Raw genomic sequence first — 15,060 nt, 5'->3', positions numbered from 1 at the left:
TCATACTCCATTGTATACACACACACACACACACACATACACACCCCACATCTTCTTTATCCATTCATCCATCGATGGACATTTGGGTTCTTTCATACTTTGGCTATTGTTAATAGCGCTGCTATAAACATTGGGGTGCATGTGCGCCTTTGAAACAGCACACCTATAATCCCTTGGATAAATACCTAGTAGTGCAATTGCTAGGTCATAGGGTAGTTCTATTTTTAATTGTTTGAGGACCCTCCATACTGTTTTCCAGAGTGGCTACACCAGCTTGCATTCCCACCAGCAATGCAAAAGAGATCCTAAGAGATCCTCTTTCTCCACATCCTCGCCAACATCTGTTGTTGCCTGAGTTGTTAATGTTAGTCATTCTGATGGGTGTGAGGTTGTATCTCACTGTGGTTTGATTTAAATTTCCCAGATGATGAGGGATGTTGAGCATTTTATCATGTGTCAGTTGGCCATCTAGATGTCTTCTTCGGAGAAGTGTCTGTTCATGTCTTTTGCCCATTTCTTCACTGGATTGTTTGTTTTTTGGGTGTTGAGTTTGGTAAGTTCTTTATAAATTTTGGATACCAACCCTTTATCTGATATGTTGTTTGCAAATACTTTCTCCCATTCCATTGGTTGCCTTTTAGTTTTGTTAATTGTTTCCTTCACTGTGCAGAAGCTCTTTATTGTGATGAGGTCCCAGTAGTTCATTTTTATTTTGGTTTCCCTGATCTCCAGAGACATGTTGAGTAAGAAGATGGTGTGGCCGAGGTCAAAGAGGTTTTTGCCTGCTTTCTCTCCTCTAGGATTTTGATAGCTTCCTGTCTTAGGTTTAGGTCTTTCATCCATTTTGAGTGTATTTTTGTATTTGGTGTAAGAAAGTGATCCAGTTAATTTTTCTGCATGTCGCTGTCCAGTTTTCCCAGCACCATTTGCTGAAGAGATTGTCTTATTCCATTGGATATTCTTTCCTGCTTTGTCAAAGATTAGTTGGCCATACGTTTGTGGGTCCTTTTGTAGGTTCTGTATTCTGTTCCAGTGATCTGTTTGTTTTTGTGCTGCAATTTTATTTTTTAAATAAAATATGTATCTGATTTTTTTAAATGAGATTTAAGAAAAAAGTATAAAATAAATTATCCCCCATCCATAAAGTCCAGGTCTCTCCTTCCCAACAAAGACACTTCTAAGGTTCTTTTTTCCTTCCAAAAGTAATTTTTATGCATATAACTACATACTTAGAAAAACTATGCAAGTGCGTTCATAACATATACATGTTCTGTATCTCACTTTTCAGTTAATTGTATAACCTAGAACTCTTCCCAGAGCTAATACAGATCTATCTTGCTCAATGTTATATGAAATCCATTATAAATAGATATCTCATTATTTATTTAACCAGCTATACTACTGCTGGGCCATTTTTTCCTATTAGAAATACTACCACAATGAACTCACTGCTATAAGTGGTATAGGGTAAGTTTCTAACAGAAGAAAAAAACTTATCTTCTAAAAGGTATATACAGACTTAGACAATTCAGATGCTATATGTGAGAGTGACAGGATATTATACCTTTTAATAGTTAACTTCTAAGAAGTAAAAAACTCAGACTTGTATTTCTTGAACTATGCAAATGGTTGTACATTTTCATACAGTTATTGGTTATATTTCTTTTACCATAAATTCTTGTTTATATCCTCTGCACATTTTTATCTATGTCTATGTTTTCCTACTGATGTATATGAAAAATTGGTCTTTAGTACATGTAGTGCAAATAGTTTTGTTCTAGTTTGTGTTGATTCTTAAAAACTCTTTATTTAGAGGCGCCTGGGTGACTCAGTCTGTTGAAAGTCTGACTCTTGTTTTCAGCTCAAGTCATGATCCCAAGGTTGTGGGATCAAGCTCTGCTTCGAGCTCTACACTGGGCTCTGCATTGAGCATGGAGCCTGCTTAAGATTCTCTCTCCCTCTCTCTCTCTCCCTCCTTCTGCCCCTTACCCCAGCTCACATTCTCTCTTTTAAAAAAAACAAGCAAACAGCACCCTTTTTATTTAGAACTAATTTTAGAATTAAAGAAAAATCGCAAAAATAGTAGAGAAAATTCCTATATCCCTCGCTCAGCTTCCCTTAATGTTAATATCTTACATAACTATCAGTTATCAAAATCAGAAAATTAACATTGTCACACAACTAGTAATTAAACAACAGACTGCATACAAATTTCACCAATTAAAAACAATTTTTTTCTTACGAGGATCCCACATTTAGTTGTTACTTCTCCTTAGTTTCTTCCAATCTATAATAGTTCCTTTGACTAATTTTTTTCCTATGTTTGGAATGAGGTTTTGCATTTTGGTAAGAACACCAGAGAACAATGATGTGTCCTCAGTGAGAAGACACACCAAGGGGTTTATGATGTCAATGCCTTATTACTTGTGATGTCAACCTTGATTACTTGGTTAATAGGTGTCACCTGGTTGTCTCCACTATAAAGTTAATATCTTTCTGTTTGTAGCAATAAATATTTGGGGGGAGATACTTTGAGCCTATGAAATCCTAAAGTAGTAGGAATGCCTAATATTCATGAGTCTCTAGATTAGAAAGAACCACAACATGTAATATGTAAAATGCCACCATCACATTACAGTCCTTCCTAATCCAGAGACAATGAATATTAAAGGCAATTAAAATACAAAATGACAAATACAAAAATGGTAATAAGATATGAATAAGACTTCTTAACAAAACTCTTAAAAGTCAGCTAATGAATAACTACTTTGTCAATGACTCAAATTTTATCTATCAGTACTAAAAGCCCAGTTCTGCTGAGTTTATTAGTTTTTGGTGAAATCTTTGTAAATCTGTAGGAAGAGATATCTAAGAAAGACATACTAGCCTCCAATTCAAATTATTTCTCTCTTTTCTATGATTCCAGGAAAGAGAATATGTTTATCATTTCACTTGATGTTCTGATAAATATTCAGTAGTTTGGATAATGACAGTTAAGTAACTACACAACACTTCCTCTCCCCATGTCTGCCAGTAATGAGGGGTCCCAATTAATTACCCTTAATCATGTGGCATATTAGCCTCTAGTCAAAGTATCTCAAACATAGGATTTACAATAATTGGTTTACCACTGGATCCCCAGTAAATGTGTCTGGGGATTGTGAATCCAAATGACAACAGTGGCTCCCAAATAACAGTCAAAACTGGTTTCAGGCTGCTACATGCAAGCTGGTAATTTTTTTTAGATATTCTATAATGGAAAACTTTATGCATATACAGAACAATAATGGTATAATGAATCCCCATATAGCAATTACCAAGTAATTAAGAAATTATTAATAATTTCAACATTTTTTAACGTTTTTACTTAAATTCCAGTTAGTTAACACACAGTGTAATATTAAATAATTTCAACACTTGGCACGCCTGGGTGGCTCAGTCAAGTGTCCAACTACTGATTTTGCCTCAGGTCATGATCTCACAGTTCGTGAGTTTGAGCCCCACATCGGACTCTGTGCTAACAGTGCAAAGCCTGCTTGGGCTTCTTTCTCTCTCTCCCTCTCTTTCGGTGCCCCTCCCGCTCTCTCAAAATAAAATCAACTTAAGAAACAAACAAACAAATAATCTCAACACTTTGCCAAACTTATTTCATCTATCTCTAGTCATATAACATTTAGGGGCTAGGGAAAGTTAATTAAAATACAAAATTTCTAAGTACCATATTCTTCAGTAAGTTTGATTCAGCAAGTTCAAGATGGGGCAGAAAAATGGCTTAGTCTAAAGCACAAGCAAATTTTGTAGTCAGTGCTTTATACTACACAATCATAGGATGTTACTGCCAATTTTAAAAATCAACAGGGGCTCCTGGGTGGCTCAGTCAGTTGAGTGCCCAACTTCGGCTCAGGTCATGATCTCACGGTCCGTGAGTTTGAGCCCTGCATCGGGCTCTGTGCTGTCAGTTCAGAGCCTGGAGCTTGCTTCAGATTCTGTGTGTCCCTCTCTGCCCCCCCCCACACACACGCTCTGTACCTATCAAAAAGTGAATAAACGTTAAAAAAAAAAAAATCAACATTAGGTTGGTTAGATAACGTGTCATCACGTTGGTGCTTCAATTCTTCACTGGTGCTCCTAGTAAGTATAAACATATATAGAACTTAAAGAATATTAAAGAAATGAAAACAAGCAATCCTCTCCATGTTTTTGTTTTGTTTTGTTTTGTTTTTTGCTGACTGCCACTACAATCTCCCAACAATCCAATTCCAAACAGATAAAACCAAGATTGGCCACACAGGAGACTCCAAGCAGCAACTTTTTTTTTTTTTTTTTTTTTTTTTTTGGTCAAACAAACATCAACAACCTGTGGCAACAAAAAGAAAAGTATTTGAATATTGTTACCTCCAAAGAAACTGAAATTTCCCACTGGCTAAATATTATGTCTCAGGAGAAAAAAAATAATCTTAATAATTAACATTACAATACACATAGTACACTGATCCATTACTTGTAAAAACAGCTAGCAGCTCGGTTTTAGCCCTCTCAGCAGACAAAGCACAGATCATTCTTGACACAAGAGTATCTAGATATTTCTTAACTCTGAAATTGGCCTCAGTATTTTTTTTTTAACGTTTATTCATTTTTGAGACAGAGAGAGACAGAGCATGAATGGGGGAAGGTCAGAGAGAGAGGGAGACACAGAATCTGAAACAGGCTCCAGGCTCTGAGCTGTCAGCACAGACCCCGCCCGACGCGGGGCTCGAACTCACGGACCGCGAGATCATGACCTGAGCCGAAGTTGGACGCCCAACCGACTGAGCCACCCAGGCGCCCCTGGCCTCAGTGTTCTAGTATAAAATAAACCAAATCTCCAAGACAGCTCCAGAAAAACCTACATAAACTTTGCACAATAATGATACTACTTTTAATGGATCACAGGCAAAAATGTCTGCTCTTCCCACTTCAAGTCAACATTGTATTAGAGGTTCTAACTAATAAAATAAAGCAAAAGACACATTCAGATAAGAAAGGAAGTAATAAAACTGTCATTATTTGCAGATAAAATGACTCAGTATGTGAAAAATCCTAAAGGATCCACAAAAAATTACTAAACTAATAAATGAGCTCAGGAAGGTCACTGGATTAAAAAAAAAAATCAATACATGAATAGAAACTAGATTTCTATGTGCTAATAATAAAGAACTTGAAAATATTTCATTCAGATAGAAGAATTTAAAGAGTAAATACAAGACTTATACACTGAAAACCGTAAAACATTGCAGAGAGAAATTAAAGATCTAAATAAATGGAGAGAGACATTTCATGTTCATAGATTGGAAGAATCTTTATGGTTTAAAATGGCAATTCTCCCCCCAAAGTGCTCTACAGATTCAATGCAACCCTTATCAAAAGCCTATTAGGATTTTTTTGCAGAAATTGACAAGCTGATCTTACAATTTATATGTAAGAACTAAAAAAGAACCAAACAAATTTTAAAAAGTAAGAACATGGCTGGAGGACTTCTTGCTTTTAAAACTTACTACACAAAGCTACTGTAATGAAGACAGTATGACACTGGCTTAAAAATAAGACACTGTAGGTGTGTGTGCACCTGATCTCAGCTGGTCTGCCTGAGACCCCCTGAGCACCAAACCTAGTCACCTGCGCAGTACCATTTCTGCTCCAACAAGGTTAAAGAAACTATCATGAATCAGGAGAAACTCACCAAACTGCAAGCACAAGTGCACATTGGTGGGAAAGGAACTGCTTGCTGAAAGAAGGTAGTTCATAGAATGACTACAGCAGATGATAAAAATTTCAGTTCTCCTTAAAGAAATTAGAGGTAAAAAATACCTCTGGTACTGAAGAAGTGGCTATGTTCACAAACCAAGGAAGAATGATCCACTTTAACAACCCTCAAGTTCAGGCATCTCTGGCAGCAAACACTTTCACCATTACAAGCCATACTGAGACAAAGCAGCTGACAGAAATGCTACTATCTTAAAACAACTTGGTGCAGACAGTCTGACTAGTTTAGGGAGACTGGCTGAAGTTCTGCCCAAACAATCCGTGGATGGGAAACCACTGCTTGCTACCGGAGACGATGATGATGATGAGGTTCCAGATCTTGTGGAGAATTTTGATGAAGCTTCCAAGAATGAAGCAGACTGGATTGAGTCAACTTCTGAAGATAAAACTTGAAGAAGTTACTGGGAGCTGGTATTTTATATTATGACTGCCTTTTAAAATTGTGTTCATAGAGCTGATAAAATCTAGATCTGTAATATTTTTAAGCCCAGGCCCCTTGGACACTACAGCTCTTTTCAGTTTTTGCTTATACACAATTCATTCTTTGCAGCTAATTAAGCTGAAGAAGCCTGGAAATAAAGTTTGAAACAAGGTTAATAAAGTTCTTTACCTACTGTGAAAGAAAAGAAAAGAAAAGAAAAGAAAAGAAAAGAAAAGAAAAGAAAAGAAAAGAAAAGAAAGAAAATGAAAAAGGGAAACCATGTAGTAGAATTAAGCGTCCAGGAAAAAAAAAACCTTGTATTTATGCTCCAGTGATTTCCAACAAAGATACCAAGGCAATTCAGTGGAGAAGAAGATAGTCTTTTTCAACAATTGGTACAAGAACTATCTTACATACACAGATTATTTCAGATGATTAACTGAAAATGGATTATAGACCTGAATGTTAAAGCTAAAGCTACAATACTTCTAGAAGAAAAATTTTAAAAAACAAAGAAAATCTTTGTGACCTTGACTTAGGCAGAATTCTTACTCAGAGTATCAAAAGCATGATCCATAAAACTGATAGGTTGGACTTCATCAAAATTAAAGGCTTGCATACCTTAAAAGACACCTTAAGAAAATGAAAAGACAAGCCATAAACTGGGGGAAAAATGAATAAAGACCTGTATTTAGAACAACAGCTAAAGAACTGAAACAACTCAAGAAAATAAAATCAAATCTAACAAAAGGACAAATGATTTGAAAAGACTTTTCATCAGAGGATATATTAGTGGCTAATAGAACATGAAAAGATGTTCAGTTAGTCATTAGGGAAATGCAAGTCAGAACCACAATGAGATACCTCTACACACCCAACTAGAATAACTGTAATCAAAAAGACTGACAATAAAAAGGAATGTGGAGAAACTGGAATGCTCATATATTGCTGGTGGGAAAATAAAATGGTACACAGATACTTTAAAACAGTTTAGCAGTTTCTTATAAACTTAAACATAAGCTACCATAGATCTAGAAATTCCATTCCTGGGTATCTACCCAAAAGAAAGAGAGCCATGTGTCCACACAAAGATTTGTATGGAAATGTTCATGGTAGGATTATTCATAATGTTCATCAACTGGTGAATGGATAAACAATATGTGATATACCCATACAATGAAATATTACTGACTAAAAAGGAATGAACTCATATATGCTACAACACAGATGAATCTCAAAAACATGCTTAGGAAAATCTAGAGACAGAAAGCATTAGTGGTGGCCTGGGGCTAAAGACTGAAAAATGGCCTAAATGATTATTTTAGGTTGATGGAAATGCTCTAAAATTTTCCTATGTTGATGACTCTATAAATTTACTAAAAATAACTGAATTGTATATTTAAAGTGGGTAAATTTTATGGTATGTAAATTATACCTCAATAAAGCTATTTAAAAAAATACTGGTATCCAAACACTGAACATGCTAAACATACAAAGGAAATTGACAACTTACATTATTTTTATGACAGCAAGTAAATATACATCTCTAAGTACAATTGCTTTTAATAACATTTTCCAAATTAAAATGACTAGAAATTTATTGGAAACGGACTTATCAATCCTTCAATAATTTAAAAGGGAAAAAAGACACTGCTAGTTTGACTATATAGCACAATGAAGAAGAGCTCAGGATCCAGAGCAAGGTGTCTCAACCTCAGCACCCCTGACATTTTGGCCTTGAATAATTCTTTGCTGTGGAGAGAGTGTAGCCTCTGTGTTATATAGGATGCAGGAGCATCCTTAGCCTCTACCCACTAGATGACAGTAGCAGCATGCCCATTCCGTATCCCAGTTGTGACAACCAAAATGTTTCCAGACTTGCTAAATGTCTCTTTTAGGGGCAAAATCACCCTAGTGGAGAACCAGTGCTCTGAATATAAATTCTCATTGACTCTGTTAGCTGTGTCACAAGCTATTTAATCTATGTCTCGGTTTCCCATCTGCAAAGTGGCACATAATACCTACACCTCAAAGTTTTGTGATTATGGCAAATAATACATTCACTACAGAAACTGACAATACAAATCAGGGTTTCTATTTTTTAGAGGGGCAATTTAGAAGCACACCAGTGAACTTTCCCTGCTACCTCTATTTAAAATTGTAAAGCTTTCTATTCTCAGTTTTCTCTACATGCCTAATCCCCACTGTATTATCCTCAATACCACTAATCACCACATGACAGATCATGTATGTTATTTGTATTCACTGTACATTACCTTAACTAGAATATAAACACCACAAGGGCAGGGATTATTGCCAGTTTGTTTTCTACTGAATCTCCAGCATATAGTATATGCTCAAATTTTTTTGTGGAATGAATGAATAAAATATAACTTAAGAAAATAGAAACCTAGAGCTGTTTAAGACTCATTTGCCCAGATGACAGAAAAAGAAAGAAGAGAAAATGTGTGTTTTTAAAAGAATGTGCATTGGGACTCCTGGGTGGCTCGGTTGGTTAAGCATCTGATTTCGGCTCAGACTATGATCTTGCAGTTCGTGAGTTCAAGCCCCCAAGTCAGGAGCTCGAGCCCGCTTCAAGGGAGCTTGAGCCCTGCTTCAGGCTCTGCATTCTCTCTCCCTCTCTCTCTGCCCCTTGCTCACTCTCCCAAAAATAAATAAATAAAATAGCATCCCTCTAAAAAGAGAGAGAGAGAGAGAGAGAGAGAATGTGCATTAATTCCAGAGTACATTAAGAGTATCTCAAGGGGTACCTGAGTGGCTCAGTCAGTTAAACGTCTGAATTCGGCTCAGGTCATGATCTCATGGTTCGTGGGTTCGAGCCCCATGTTGGGCTCTGTGCTGACAGCTCAGAACCTGGAGCTTGCTTTGGATTCTGTGTCTCCCTCTCTCTCTCTCTGCCCCTCCCCTGCTCATGCTCTGTCTCTCAAAAATAAACAAACATTAAAAAATTTTAAAAAAAAGTATCTAGAGATTTGGGTACCTGGGGTGGCTCAGTCGGGTTAAGCGTCTGACTCTGGATTTTGGCTCTGGTCATGATCTAAAGGTTCATGGGATCGTGCCCTGTATTGGGCTCTGTGCTGGCAGCTTGGGATTCTCTCTCTCCCTCTCTCTGCCCCTACCCTGCTCGCACTCTCTTTCTCTGTCTCAACAGAAAAAAAAAAAAAAAAAAGAGTACCTCGAGATTATCCTGCTTAATAAAAACTATCCAGAAACCCATACCATCCACCATTCTGAGGAAGACTGGTAAGAAAGTACAGTGTATTTTCAAAAAGCTTAATGAGTAGTTACTATGTGCTAGGTACAATCCTAAGCATTTTAACATGTATTAACTTATCTAATGATCAAAATAATCATAAAAAGGATTATAGTCTTTATCTCTATTTTGCAGATGCGGGGAAAAAGGCACAAAGAGGATGAGTCCAAAGTCATATATTTTAAAAATTCTTTTGAAGTTTATTTATTTTGAGAGAGATAGAGACAGTGTGAATGGGGAGGGGCAGAGAGAGAGGGAGAGAGAGAGAGAATCCCAAGCAGGCTTTGCACTGCCAGTGCAGTCTGACGCGGGGCTCAAACCCACAAAACTGAGATCATGACCTGAGTCGAAACCAAGAGTCGGACGCTAAACTGACTGAGCCACCCAGGTGCCCCCAAAGTCATATAAATAGCAGGTGGTAGAAGCGGGATTTGAACTTCAGAGTCAAAACTCTTCACCATTATACTATGTAAACTTGCCACTTAGTAATTCTGCTAATACTGGCCACCCACAGATCCCACAGCTGAGAATACAGTTGAACAACAACAAGAAAAAGATGAAGGATTAAATGTATGCAAAGAAGACAGTGAGAAAGAGAGGGAAGTGGACAAGAGAGGGAAGAGGTCATTTGAAAGAAAGAGATCATGGAAGAAGAAAATCCAGAAATAGGGACTAGTCAATGGCATCAAAATAGTTAACAGAAAAGGGTAAACACTGAAGAAAGTCACCAAATCCAGCATGAAGAAAATCACTGGAAATTTTTTCAAAGACATTTTAGAGAGAACAAGCTTAAAAAAAAACAAAAACAAATTTTTCAAGTATATCTCAATAAGGCTGGAGAAAACAATGAATTAGAGTTGAGGGAATGGTGTCATGGAATGGAGCTGTTTTAAGACAGTTGAAGGGAAAGAAAAAGACTAGTGGCAGCTTTAAGGGACAGCATGCATGATGTAAAGTTTTTATTCTGTAAAATAGGACACATGGAAGTATGCATGCTTTTAGAGTTAAAGGTATTCTGCCAAAAACCATGCTATTTAAGAATACAGTTACATTATTATAATATAATGCTATCAGTCTAAGGTATACTCTCAGAGATACATATTTAGACTACTGAGTACAGCAGACATGCAGGCATGAACCACCTTATGGTTCACTTTTTCATGCATAATTAATGTTCTGATTGTGAACAGGCAATAGATAAGAGTTAATATTTTTGGCATTTTATAAAATATATTCCATTATACTTACTGAATTATCTATTTTATTTTAACAAAAGAACTTCTTTGAACAGGAGTCCACAAAAGATATTCTTACTTGGATTGTTTTTTTTGTATTTAAAAGTAAGTATCAGAATAATTGTGATGCTTAAAGAAAAAAAAAGCAAACAACAAAAACTACTTTCAGAAGGAAGAACAAGAAGCACAATCACAAATTATTATCTTATAGTGTACCTTACAAAAGAGGTACTAACTCCTTAACAATCAAACTCATTAGGAAGAATAAAACTAGTTTAGGATACAAACTTATTAACATTTCCATTTGTTCTATGAAGGGCATTTCAAACTTACATGGCAGTATGTCCTTGTATCTGTTCTTTTTAACATTTTCTTCTTTTTCTCCAGTGGCTGTAGGATAAATCTTTTCTGTTCTATATTTGGTAGACAATCTTCTTAATCGCTTAAAATACAAACAAAAAAATTTAAGTTTATACAAATGTTAATATTTTCAAAATTTTAATGATTTACAAATAGCTCTTTATTGAATTTTGCTAACCCCAATTCCTTATAACTCACTTTCCTATTTTTCCAAGCTCACAGTATTTCTCTCTCTCTTAATAATTAACCCTAAGGATAATTGTTTTTTACCCTAAGTGCAAACATAAAATTAATATTCCAAATAGCACTCAAAGGGGACACTAAAATAAAAGTAAGAAATTTGTTTAAAGACATCATTAATAAGCTAAGTCAGAATATTTAACTCAGTCCTTAACTTACTCAAGTAATTTTAGTGTTTAACTATGGGTCCCTAAAACCAAGTAAATAATGCGTAAAAGATTATGTACAAGTTTCTTTATTCCTTCCCTCAATAAACCTTGGGCACCCATGATGTGCCAGGCTCCTTCCAAGGCATAAGCTAATAATTACTTATAAGACACTACAAAACAAAGTTCTTTCATATTGAATTGGAAATGTCTAACAAAGACCAATTCTGCTTATTCACTGCATTACAGAAGTGGTTTGTGAGTTAGTGACAAATTCTTACCACATATGGCAGTAGGGATGTTCTTTGGGCTGGAATATTTCTGCGTGTCAGTAATACACTTCCTGCTTTCAGAAGCACTGAAAGTCAGCATTGTGAATTGTTTAAATTCACTACTCAACTACATTGCTGAAATTTAATTTCAAAGGAGCCTACTTTCTTCCAGGCTTAAAGACATATTGAAGGCATTTTGGTTTTACTATTCAACAAATTATTGAATACAAATGAAATGAACAAAGTCTGGTAACATTTAACTTTTTCACCATTTTACTTTTACAACTTGTGGTGCTGATATTTAAGCAGTGAAACATTTTTTTAAATCACAGACAGATTATACATAGAATAGTGAGTCTTCTGTTTCTTTGAAAAACCACTAAACTTTATCATGACAATTCTTAGAGACCTAAATCAGGAATACACATTTTTTTCAGTAAGATGAAAAGACTTATTAGAATCCTGTTCTGCACTGGCACAATGCTGAAGTTAAATTCCCCACATTTATGATGCTATTTTCTATGGTAATAAAGTTCTCAAAGTAGGATAGGGGAAAAATGATATTTGAAAGTAAATGGGCTGTTGGTGAGGATGTGGGAAAACCAGAACTTTAATACAATGCTGGCAGAAGAAAACATTAACACAACCCCTAACGAGGGTAATTTGGCAATTTTAAATACATATATCCCCTTAACCCAGGAATTGTACTTCTTAAAATCCACCTGCACAGGTGAAATGATATATCATGCACAAAGTTATTTATTGCAGCATTGTTTAAAACAGCAAAGGACTACAAACAATCAAAAAAGTCTATAAATAGAAGACTGACTAAATAGATTCATTTCATTTATACAAGTAAATACGATAATGACTGAAAACCAGTAAGAAAGTTCTTTATATATAGTGATATGGAAATACTTCAAAATACATATTAAGTGTAAAAAGCATGGAACACTACAGTGTATATAATATACTACTGTTGGTGTTAAGAATAAAAATATTATTTGCATTTCTTTGTACATGTGCATAAAATATCTCTAGAAGAGAAACTATTAACAAGGTTGTTGTCTATGGAGAAGAAAAATGAATAGCTATAGGAAATGGATGAGAAAGAAACTACTGTATGCCATTTCATACTTATTAGATTATATAAATGTATTGCCTATTCAAAAAATTAAATGTTAAGGGGTGCCTGGTTGGCTCAGTCAGAGGAACATGAGACTTTTGATCTCAGGGTCATCAGTTCAAGCTTCATGTTGGGTGTAGAGATTACTTAAGTAAATAAAACTTAAAAAAATAAAAATAAATGCTACAAAAATTAAAGGAAAATAGAAAAGATTGCTCATGATTTTCTTAATCCACATTAACAAAGATCTTCCCAGTTATGCACATATACATCTTACATATATAATTAGACTCTATAATGTTTTTTTGTTCAAAGATTTTAATTTTGTTATTTATAGTATCTTAATACATTCCAAAATATTGTATGTGAATGTGACCTACAGAAGGATATCAATCTAAATATTTGCAGAAACACCAGGGGAAAAGGAATGTAACTTAGGTAATAAACACTGAAAAAATTATAGAACTACAAAGAAAAGGAAGAGGGGATGTATTTAATTATAAAATATAAATACACTTCTGGAATATCTGCTACAATCACTCCAAGCATTTCTTTTTTCACATGATGAATTATGTTATTGAGAAATGGGCAAAATAAAGATTTTATGTGAAATGACTTCCTTTTTCATATAATAAAACTTAACACTTTTGTGTACAAATAAGTATCTCATTGGAGTCTGAATTTTTATATATCCAGTTTTCTTGAAGCCTAGCACAGCATGGAATGCTTTCTACTTCAAGCTTCCCATGAAGAATGTTCTATTAAAATAAGCCTACAGAAGTAGTGTAATTAAAAAGTTTCATACACATCAGAAATACTCATCTCTGGTGTAGTATAAATAAAACAAAGATGATCTGTTAAACATAAAAACTTTGTACATTAAAAAAAAAATCAACATCAAAAAAATTCTACCCAAATGTATCAAAAAGGTATCAGGGCGCCTGGGTGGCTCAGTTGGTTAAGTGTCCAACTTAGGCTAGGTCATGATCTCACAGTTCATGGGTTCTCACAGTTCATGTGCTGACAGCTCAGAGCCTGGAGCCTGCTTTGGATTCCATGTGTGTGTGTGTCTCTCTCTGCCCCTTCCCTGCTCGCGCTCTGTATTCCTCTCTCTCAAAAATAAATAAACATTAAAAAAAAAGTTAATATGAGGATAATACCCACACTCAGAAAACAAGCCTCCAAATCTTATCCATCTTTTAAGTCCTGGCTCCATCAAAGTTTCTTATGTCTCTCGTGCAAAAATAATCTTTCCCTTCTGAGTTCTGTTTAGACTTTATACACATTCTTAAAACACCACTTCCTTCTCTTTATGATAAATATATAAAAAGAATACACTTTACTTCCCCTACTAAACTGTAAGCTCTGTGAGTACAAGATTATAGTCACATTGATATTTAAGGCCTTGTACCCCTAGAACATATTAAATGCTTACATGTTAAATTAAATTTAGAATAAGATTTGAATGCTGGCCTAGACAAAAAATTTTGTTCTTTTAATATATCATAATTAACATCCAAATAGTGCTTGAAGTAGAGATAGCACCAAACCTCATTTAACTACATGAATGGAAGTATCTACACATGCAATTTCATTTTAACTTCCTGACCACCAATTCCATTTTCTCTAAGTGAAATTAATTACTAGGAAATTAATTAATTGAGAAACATGTTGTAAATACTAAGGCATCTTATTCGTAAGTAGAGTGCATGTGACAGACTGTGTGAAAATAGCATTAAGGAAAACACTAATAAAATAATTCATTTATTAAGCTTAACAATTATTTAATATAATCCTAAAGCAAGAAAGTACTTTCAATCATTGACTATCCTAATTGGGCAAAAATATAGCTAACTGGCATATTTACATAGGCTTATAAATACCAAACCTTGTGTCATATTTTCTTTTCTTTATGCAAACAAAACTAAAGGCCTTTAAGAAAGATTTCCAATTGTCTATCCTTAAACATCTTGAAAAAGTCACAAAATAAATTCTTTTAAATAATTTCTTATCTCAGAATTACTGTCCTAAAAGGCAAATCTGATCATTTAAATTTTAGTCCCTCACTTAAAAATCCCCCAGTGGGTCTATTAGCTCCAAGAGAAACTACCAATTCCTTTTTTGATCATAACACATTTTGAATGCTGCCTGTCCAGTTTCCTAGCTTCTTTTTATAACACTCTC

At 35.0% G+C, this 15,060-nt stretch overlaps 1 protein-coding gene and 1 pseudogene across 6 annotated transcripts in view; one reads left to right on the top strand and one right to left on the bottom strand.

The window, feature by feature from the left end:
- PTPN12 (protein tyrosine phosphatase non-receptor type 12) overlaps positions 1-15,060 on the bottom strand; it is a 102,137-nt gene that overhangs the window by 50,608 nt on the left and 36,469 nt on the right. For all 6 annotated transcript variants that reach the window (XR_006965348.1, XM_047097372.1, XM_047097375.1 and 3 more), the window contains exon 2: positions 11,066-11,174. Coding sequence is in view for 5 of the 6 variants with exons in the window: in XM_047097372.1 (XP_046953328.1) it covers positions 11,066-11,174 (109 nt within the window). In the remaining variant the exon portion in view is untranslated. The remainder of the gene's footprint in view (positions 1-11,065; positions 11,175-15,060) is intronic.
- LOC124524930 (transcription factor BTF3-like) lies at positions 4,806-6,407 on the top strand (annotated as a pseudogene).

The sequence above is a fragment of the Lynx rufus genome, unplaced genomic scaffold (assembly GCF_022079265.1).
Source record: "Lynx rufus isolate CCGP_SWC_20201006 ecotype Redwood Valley unplaced genomic scaffold, mLynRuf1.p SCAF_4, whole genome shotgun sequence".
NCBI lineage: Eukaryota > Metazoa > Chordata > Mammalia > Carnivora > Felidae > Lynx > Lynx rufus.
Note: the sequence above shows the minus strand (reverse complement) of the source record. Positions and strands in the feature narration are given on the sequence as shown.